Source organism: Odontesthes bonariensis, chromosome 23, assembly GCF_027942865.1.
Source record: "Odontesthes bonariensis isolate fOdoBon6 chromosome 23, fOdoBon6.hap1, whole genome shotgun sequence".
NCBI classification, from domain to species: domain Eukaryota; kingdom Metazoa; phylum Chordata; class Actinopteri; order Atheriniformes; family Atherinopsidae; genus Odontesthes; species Odontesthes bonariensis.
In genome coordinates, this window is record NC_134528.1 from 19,621,444 (window position 1) to 19,631,265 (window position 9,822).

The 9,822-nt window shown below is 42.4% G+C and overlaps 1 protein-coding gene across 3 annotated transcripts in view; it reads left to right on the forward strand.

Annotated features, from left to right (window-relative positions):
- The window catches only part of mpp2b (MAGUK p55 scaffold protein 2b), a 38,845-nt gene extending 29,539 nt beyond the window's left edge, over positions 1-9,306 (forward strand). The window contains exons 6-13 of one of the 3 annotated variants that reach the window (XM_075457543.1): positions 281-508; positions 2,255-2,386; positions 2,479-2,581; positions 3,562-3,630; positions 3,731-3,892; positions 4,136-4,338; positions 4,564-4,692; positions 7,688-9,304. In XM_075457543.1, the coding sequence (XP_075313658.1) occupies positions 281-508; positions 2,255-2,386; positions 2,479-2,581; positions 3,562-3,630; positions 3,731-3,892; positions 4,136-4,338; positions 4,564-4,692; positions 7,688-7,864 (1,203 nt within the window). In that variant the 3' untranslated portion in view covers positions 7,865-9,304. Of the gene's footprint in view, positions 1-280; positions 509-2,254; positions 2,387-2,478; positions 2,582-3,561; positions 3,631-3,730; positions 3,893-4,135; positions 4,339-4,563; positions 4,693-7,687 lie in introns of all 3 variants that reach the window. The other 2 variants (XM_075457542.1, XM_075457544.1) reach the window with 2 other exon arrangements.
- Positions 9,307-9,822: the final 516 nt, after the last annotated feature.

The window sequence follows — 9,822 nt, forward strand, 5'->3', positions numbered from 1 at the left end:
TTTGGTTACATGACTAAAGAAAACATCTGGAAATATCCGACGTGAGAAGTGTACAGTCCACCAGTGCAGACTGCCACTAATACTCCCAGCGTTGGTAGCGTTAACATTCCCGTCCAAGCATATAAGAAACACTGTGAACATTTTTTTACTTGAATTATGCATCATTTTGGCCCTCACTTTGTCACTCAGATTTGCCAAAAATGTGCTCTGGAGGACAATTCCAGACTGTTCTCCCGGGTCCCTCGTGATTATAATGCTGCAGCTGTACATCTATTTATAGGGAGTGACTTTTAGAGTGGAGAGTGGCGAGCTGGTGATTGCCAGGATCCTTCACGGAGGCATGATTGACCAGCAGGGCCTGCTCCACGTGGGCGACATCATCAAGGAGGTGAATGGCAAGGAGGTGGGCAACGACCCCAAAGTGCTCCAGGAGATGCTGAAGGACGCGAGCGGCAGCGTGGTGCTGAAGATCCTGCCAAGCTACCAGGAGCCCCACACACCGAGACAGGTCAGCCTATATCCAAAAGGAATACATCAAGGCCGATATAGTATGTAAAAAAGTAAGTTACAATTTGCTTAAAAGGACACTAACATTTCCATCAGTAAGAAACACTTACTGTCCTCCCTGGCATCCGCTCGACTTTCTGTAAGCTTGTGCACCGAGCCAAGAGTCATTTATCTTATTCTATAGCGCGGCTTTTTAAATCACACTGGATATTTGGAGATAAAAAAAACCCTGCATTGCAGTTTTGTCAGTTATGCAAATGCATGGTAGCTTTTTTTTTTTTAGCTTTGTAGCTTTTATGTGGCTCAATAATTGAGGCATTTAGAAAAATATCCGACCGAAAGGTCATGACTCTAAAGATGCTACCTTATATCATGTGATTTGTCCTTTTTCATATGCTCTCAGCGTTCATGTCTTTCATCTGTTGCGTATTACTCAAAGGAGGGTTTTTAACGTTAGAGACGGAGTCTGGTCAAACTGAAGATGTTACCCAGTTTATACCGAAGGGAAAAGAAAAACAGTTTTATTGTCTGCCTATGTGTTGCCAAAAGTGAGGATGAATTCCAAATAACAATGTGACCGATTGGTCGAGAAAGGGGAACAGAGGAGGTTGAAGAGGCCATGCTGAATGAATTCCTTACCAGCTCCAGTAGAAATTATGCAGATTGGTGTTGTGTGTGAGGATTATTGTAATGGACTTGATACATGAATTTGAAGCATATTTGGCTGCTGGGTGGAGGAAAAGCTGAATGAAATTCAGTTGTGAAAAGTTAGTTTTCCACTAAATGAGAATTCAGCGTCTCTCAGCCAAAAAGTTGGTGAAGTATATGTTACAGATATCTGTGATTTCCAGGGGATAGAATGCACATTCATTGGAGGAAATGTCTACAATATATCTCCCGTTGTTGAAGAAGAGTGTGTACACGTGTTAAGACCTCTTGGATTATCAGTGTGCACTTCATGTGCATAAAAGAGGATGTAAAGATTTAGTAGAAGCTGTCAGCGAGAGATCTTAAAGCATGACTGGCAGCGCTCACACATTAAAGAGCCGCATAGTGACTGGTTATTAGTGCCGTTCCCAAAAGTTCCCTCGAAATGCATCCCAGCTGCCTGTATGTCCAGACTGCCCTTGATCATGAACCATTACATGATGACTAAACTTAGCTGACAGCTCACTTTGGCTCAAGGACTGACTGTGTATCCGAGCGAATGAGAGGAGTGAGACCCACGGTACAGTGAGGGCTGTTGGGCTTCTTTTTATTTTTTTTTCCCCTCCTCGCATCAGTTCAGTAGGAGGCAAAAAAAAAAAATACAACGTCAAGTGTAGGGGGAGGGGATGGTTGCCATGGCTGCAGATCTAGTCTCTCTCTCTCTGTCTATCCTTCTCCTCTCTGTTTCTGTCGGTCTACCTCTCAGAGTCTGTGTCCTGTCAGTGTGTGTGTGTGTGTGTGTGTGTGTGTGTGTGTGTGTGTGTGGGGTGGGTTGGGGAGGGTAGATGCTTCGGTTCATGAGCTGAATCCCACAGCCTTGAAATGTCGGGAAAGTGAGCTGAGAGATGGAGCGGGCCCTAAGTGCAAAAGGCTGTTCCATCTTGCCGGACACTTACTCACCCGGTCCATCCACCCCAGTTCACACGCGCCGCACCAGAGACCTTAAAAGTGTGCAATTCGACCAGCTTACACAACGGCTTCCTTTAAAATGTGTCTCTTCAGTCTCTTTGACATGCGTAAACATCTTTATCCATTTTAGGCTTTTGTGAAGTGTCACTTTGATTACGACCCAACCCACGACAACCTGATTCCCTGCAAGGAGGCAGGCCTCAGCTTCAGCAGCGGAGACATTCTGCAGATCTTTAACCAGGAGGACCTCAACTGGTGGCAGGTCAGTTCTGTCAGTTCTATTCGGCTCCATAAGCTGGCTGCTGACTTTTACCCTCTGGCTCTTTAACCCGTTCTCTCGTGTTCACGTCTCAGGCCTGTCACATAGAAGGAGGCAGTGCGGGCCTGATTCCAAGCCAGCTCCTTGAGGAGAAGAGGAAAGCGTTTGTGAAGAGAGATCTGGAGCTCGCTACCACAGGTACCCCTCGTGTCTCATTATGCAGATTTAAACACAGGCTCCTCGCTGCACAAACAGCCCGGCAACAAAGACAACATCTGTTCCCTCTCAGTATCATGCAAGTTTTTCATCTGCCGCCGGCCGCTCCTCTTCCTCTCACCTCATAATGAGCATCAGAGAGACTGTGGCGGCCCGATCCAATCAGTTTGTTATTAAGCTGCAGGGTGTGACAGTCACAAAGCACCCTCCCTGAGAAGGAGCATTGATTCAGGAGGGGCGATATAACCCTGTTAACAAAAACCTGATCAATAATGATCTCGCCTCATATGAGACCTGGAGGGAAAGGGGGCTTTATGTGTTGAGATATATCTGCTAGGTGCAGAGGCCTCAGCAGCAACCAAACAGGTGGTGAGTCATAGGGAGCCGCATGCCCTTCAATTGTGGAGGAGAGGAAGATGACAGCCCAACTGTACTGCCCTTGGAGCGGGGGAAAGGACACATCTGTTTCCCAGCACATTTTCCTCAAACTCAGAGCCTGTTTAGAATAAAACACCTGAATTGAATACTTTTAGATGGGGAGATCTGATGATGGTTGATACACGGATGTATCCAAACGTGATGAAATTATTTATATTTTGTGCTTTTAGCTGTTGAGAGCAAAATGAAAACTGTTTGCAGCCCTTGCTTTAATACAACTGAGCTCACGTTTCCATGACCACAAAATGATCTGCCATGCCGAACAGACGGTCAACAGATCGCCTGGTCACAGGTGTTCTCTGGCAGCAGAGCGGTTGCACACACTCATCAGTATTAATGCGCGGTGCCATCTAGTGGTAGAGTTTTCATATTCTACTCTTAGGATTTTGAATTTGTGACCTAACACAGCCCTCACTTAGATAGTTTTTCATTTTAACGAGGACTTTGTTGACGTGTCTGGTGGGGATAAGCACCAGGAATGGATGTTTGATTGAGTTTGGTGTGTGGTGTGGTCTCTGTCTCAGGTCCTCTGTGTGCAGGGATGGGTGGTAAGAAGAAAAAAAAGATGATGTATTTGACCACCAAGAATGCAGGTAAAACTGCCCGTGTCATCACATTTTGCAGAAGCTTTGGACTCAAAGACAAAGCACCTCATCGCTCATACCGTCCATGTGTCTAATTGCTGTTTCCAAGAGTTTGATCGTCATGAGCTGCGGATCTACGAGGAGGTTGCAAAGGTCCCGCCCTTCAGGAGGAAGACGCTGGTTTTGATTGGAGCGCAGGGGGTCGGTCGCCGTAGTCTGAAGAACAAGCTGCTGGTGTCGGATCCCCAGCGCTACGGCACCACCATCCCCTGTAAGTGCAGCCATTCACTGACATTTTAGTCTCACCGTTTTTGTTCTCGGTTTCTAATTTTTCTTATTAGTCTTATTAATTTCTCATCATTTTCTCATTGTAGTTTGTCAGGTTTCCCCTTGCATTTTGCCATATTTCTGCGATTCAGCGACTGCAAACGAGTAGGATTCATTCGTCGGTATATATTAGTGTGACCTTTGTGGGATCAGTTTCTGTGTTTTGCATTCGTCTTTTATCACACAGTCACCTCCAGGAAGCCAAAGGTGGATGAGAGAGATGGTCAGCTGTACTCTTTCATGACCCGAAGCGAAATGGAGTGCGACATCAAAAACGGTCGTTTCTTGGAGCATGGCGAGTATGACGGGAACCTGTACGGCACAAAGATAAACTCCATACACGAGGTGATAGAAACAGGAAAGATCTGCATCTTGGATGTCAACCCACAGGTAGAGGAAGAGCACCTTAGTATATTTACCGCCTATACACACGATCTTCAGCTTGTTTTTACTCATTCATTTTCAGGCGATTGCACACCCTCGAGATTTATCCAAAATCAGCTGGAAACACTCAGCCTATCTTATGTACACACATTAAACTGAGTGAGGTGAATTTTTTTCATCAGCTGTTTGTTTTGAAGTGAACATCTTCATTGTGTGTGTTTGTCTCCGAAGGCTCTTAAAGTCCTGCGGACGTCTGAATTCCTGCCCTATGTTGTGTTCATTGAAGCCACAGACTTTGAAGTCCTCAAAGCTATGAATAGGTCAGCAATCGAGTCGGGAGTAGTCACAAAACAGTTAACGGTGAGTGCGCGTTGGAGGTGATCCACAGTTGGATATGGGCAACTGTACTTGTACGACATGAAGATTTTTTTAAAGAAAATGTCTCAACAGTTGAGTGTATGTTTGGGTCACTTGAGCACTTTCACATGGTCTTAATGTCGCGGATCAACCTGATTTCTGTTATTTAAACTCATATCAACTTGTTTATACCTGCAGTATTTATAATATCTAAACTTGATAAAGCTTAATTAAACAATTCCAGGGGCTTTAAGGGTCAGTTCTTTATTTTGAATAGGATGTGCCATGACAGAATGAGCAGAATGCAATTATATTAACTCTATTCTTTTTTTTTTTTTTTTAAACACTTTATTTAGAAAGTTTTTCAGGTATAAACCACATATAAAACACACAAAAAAAATACAATAAAAAACAAACAAACAACAACAAAAAAACCAAAACAAAAATAAACTGTCAGCCCACAGGAATATAGACATGCAAAGGTTACAGTTGTGGATATCAGTGCAAATCACAAATCAAAGGAACAGGGATGGATTTTAAAGTCCGAGAAAGAGTCCAGAGAGCCAGGACCAGGTAAAGTCCTAGGTAGAGGAGATTATTAGCTGCACAATGCAGATAGTACAGAAAAGAACGAGACAGAGTAATAGTGTCCAGTGTAGCTAGTCCGGAGCATGATGCCTGTCGTTTCTAATATACTCAATAAAGGGTCCCAAGACTTCAAGGAACTTGTGATGAATGTCTGACAGAGTATATCGAATTTCTTCCAGATAAATACAAGAAACCATATCATTCAACCATTTTTTATAACAGGGAGGAGTAACTGATTTCCATTCTCTAAGAATGACTCGTTTTGCTACGACCATGCCGAACATGACCGCTTGCTGTAATGATGAGGGAAGAGTGAGAGAGAAGTTGGAACAGCCCAGTATTATCAGAAGAGTGTCAGGGATCAACTGTTTACTGTATACAACACTGTACAAGTGGAAAATGTCATCCCAAAAACTCCGAAGCTTAGGGCAAGACCAGAAAAGGTGACCCAGAGTCCCATCATCTAATTTGCATTTATCACAGATAGCAGAAACAGAGGGAAACATCCTGTTCAGTCTGGTCTTAGAGAAATGTAACCGGCGAATGACTTTAAACTGAATAACTTGAAGTCTGGCATTGATAGAGCAAGATTTGATCCTATTCAATCCCTGGGCCCAGAGCGCATCAGAAATCTCAACACCGGTGTCTGATACCCAGGCTTCTTTAATATGGAGGGAAGGGGCTGCCAAACTAAAAAGGTTAACAAATTGAGAGATCAAGCATTTGGAGGTGGGAGGTTTGGACATTAGGTCATAAAAGATGTGTCGCTCAGGCAAGGTTTCAAAGTGAGGGATCGACTGCCTAACAAAATTTCTGACTAGCAAATATCTGAAAAAATGGCTGGAAGGGAGACCGAATTTTGCCTGCAACTGTGCAAAAGACGCAAAGTGGTCGTTAATGTAAAGATGAATGATGGCAGTCAAGCCTTTGTTGGACCACTGTACAAAAGCAGCATCCATTGTGCCTGGTTTAAAACAAGGGTTCTGACAAATAGGGGCGTAGGTAGACAGTCCGGGGAGATTTAACACACCCTTTATCTGTCTCAGAATCTTCAATGTATTACGCATTACAAAATCATCCTTAAAACATCTAAAAGGGAGATTTAGTTTTGAGAATAGGATGGCCGCTAGGGAGGCACCTGCGTGCACTGAAGCTGCCCGAGTCTTTATTACAGGCCAACTGGGGCAGAGGGAATCTCTCTGCTCGGCAGCAGTAGCAGGGTGACTCCAAAAAACCAATGCTCTGGCTTTACAGGCCCAATAGTAATGGCGGAAGACAGGGAGGCTGAGACCTCCCTCGGTTGTGGGTTTTTGTAGGTGAGCCTTAGAGATACGAGAAGGCTTATCAGCCCAAATAAAGGGAATAATGATGGAATCTATCAACTTGAAGAAAGAGGCTGTGAGATATATGGGTACGTTTTGGAAAAGATACATAAATTTTGGGAGAACTACCATCTTGACAATATTGACACGACCAATTAACGAGAGAGGAAGAAGTTTCCATTTGTTAATCATTATTTTGAGTTTACCAATCAGGGCAGAATAGTTTAACTTAAAAAGAAGCTTTATTAACAATATTCTTAATTAAATATACTACAAAGACAACACATCAAATGCTGAAACTAAGATAAGTTCTGTTTTTTAAAGAATAATTCATTTATTTTTATTTGATATCTGCACTCTATCTCAAAAAAGTTGGGGGTAGTAGCAACCCAAAACTGGAAAAGTAAAAGTAATGCTACAAAAAAAAACACATAATGGAGCATAGAACAACTAATTGGGTTGATTGATAACAGGTGCGTCTTTTAGAAGTAAAAAAACAAAGGGGTTTAGTTCATCACCCCGTGAAAAGATGCATGCAGATAAATTTAGTTGGGACTTCCATGGGGGTCCCCAGATTATTTCTGGGGGTGCGATTATAAAAATAAATAAATAAAAAAGGTGAGTACCACTGATCTACGGATTCAGAGAATCCAGCCAGAAAAGTTTCTGTCCTTCGAGGACGAGGCTGAAAATCCACGTTGAACGGTCACGATACTCGGGTCTTCCATCAGGACTGCATTAAAAACAAACACGATTATATGGTGGAAATCACTGCCTGGGCTCAGGAACACCCCAGTAAAATCAACTCAATCAGATACAGTTCATCACTGCATCCATAAATGTTTAAACTCTCAGCTTTTTGGGAAACAGCTGTAGTAATTTGAAGAACAAATATAACTATTCATTTGCTCAATTCAATAAGAAAGTTCTATTCTTAACATTTAGATCCTGTTAGCTGACGGATTTGAATAGTTTTGCAGGCTTCGCAGTTTACTCTCGTGCTGCTCCGTTCATTTATTTAACCTGCTTATTTTGTTCTGTTGAACTAACTATTTCCTCGAAATGCTCTGGCATGCTCCTCCTCACAGGACTCTGAACTAAAGAGGACGGTGGACGAGAGCGAGCGCATCAAGAGAGCATACGGACATTACTTTGACCTTTGCATCGTGAACGACGGTCTAGAAGCAGCGTTCCGAAGTCTACGGGTGGCGCTGGAGAAACTGTCGACAGAGCACCAGTGGGTGCCTGTCAGCTGGGTGTTTTGAGAGTCGCCGAGAGCTCCCCCGCCAAATCGTCAGCCACAGGTCGGAGGAGGATTTATCACCAGTAGCTCCGGAGAGGAGCTGAACATCGTAAACCAGTGCAAATGACCAGCCTCATGTAGAGCATTTTTTGTACAAACTTAGTGTTCCTCTGTTGAGCCCTATGTTGAGTTGTATTTTATTTGTTAGGACTGGAATAATTCTATTGATGTTTGTTGGGAAGGATTTAGAGCTGATCATGCAGTGTAGTGCAATAGTGGGAGTGAGTGTGTGTGCGTTATCATAAACGTTGGATATAGATTAATGGATATGTTTCTTAAGTAACAGTGCTCGGTTGGAGGTTTTTGTGGAAGGACATTTTTAGCCTTTGCAAATCTTAAATACTTTATGTAGTGTAATGTTTACATTGGATCAGTAGGACAGATTGACGAAAGATACCAAATGTCATGTTTGTATTGAATACTCTATATTTTGCCATTTGATCACATGGTATGATTGTATGTGTTCAGAAATGTGCTTAATCCTGTGTGTCTCCTCTGATTTGGAAAATTAAACAGCAATAGGTCATTTTGAATAGACATGCAATACATTTACTGACACACGCGCACGGATATGTTCAGAGAACACAAAGAGTGCAGTGAACGATGCCTCTGCTGGGACATTCCTGCAGTCTCGGGTTTGTTCTACTTCATTTTTAGTGTTTATTACAGTGAGTGTTTTCTGTCCCGTCCTGGAAATGCTCTGTCTTGTTTGACAGGGAGGGAATCCAGCCAACGGGTCACAGTGACTCACAACTACCTGCTCGATTCCGTTGGGAGTTTTATTTGTAGCACAGAGAACATTCAAACCTAAAAATAGAACAAGAAAACACCTAAACAAGTAGCCTAGACCAGAGTGGGTTAATATTCCAAGTTGGACACTTGATGGAAGTCCTTTCTTTTGTTTTTGTTTTTGTTACTTAAATGTACAAACCGTAGACCAAATTACCAGTGGCTTCTAATTCATGCTTACTTTTGCCTTAATATGGTTAAAAAGCCAAGGAAACACTTCTTTTTTTTTTCATAATGGAACATTAAACTTCTATCACTGCACGTGTTCCTTCTAAGAAAAAGAAAAAATGACTCTGGCAACTTATTTATTATTTACTAAATCTTCCTTTGCACCTGTAAGTACTGTATTGTAATAAAGTGTGTATAGTATAACATAAAGAAACACTCGATGATTCTGCTGGTGTGTAGATGCAGTTGAACAACTACACTGTTTATTTGGTCTTCATATAGAAAATGTATTAAAATTGAAATAGTATAAAGTATTGTTTCACTTTTTACGATTAAGTTCATTTTTAAGTTAAAGTCACGACATCATTAAATAATAAAAACAATATTTTTTAAAATACACAGGAAACACTACGTGGTGCCTTTGTTGACATTTAAAGGGGAGTTTAGTTGATGGACGCTCTGTGTGGCCTCTTGGGGTTTGGGTGGCTGTGGTGATGGGTGAGGTCGACCGGATGTGGCGGATGTGGATACTAAAAAGGTGCGAGAGGCAGCGCTATCGGATACATCTCGTAAGCAGGAGGCGGGCCACCTGACCAAACATTTGTCAGCCTGGGGTCAAACTGCAAGGAAAAAAAAAAAGTTCAAAGTTAATTAGTGTTTTCACATTCAATTTCGATTTGCCAAAGTGTTTTTATCGAGGATATTTCAAATTATACAATAAGGCTGAGCTTGGAGTCCTGTGTTATTAGCCTTACAGTGAAGAAGATAAGTTTTTAGACTCTTACAGGACCACTCAAAAGTTTGAATGCACCTACTCATCCTGTGCTCATAGTGTCCAAGTTTCGTATTTTGTTATGTTTCCAACTCAACGTAGAATCGATTCAGTTTTCTGGGATTATCTCTTGGAAAATTAAATTGTGTGAAGACAGAGCAGGGAAATAGTACACAGTAATGGTCTGGGTC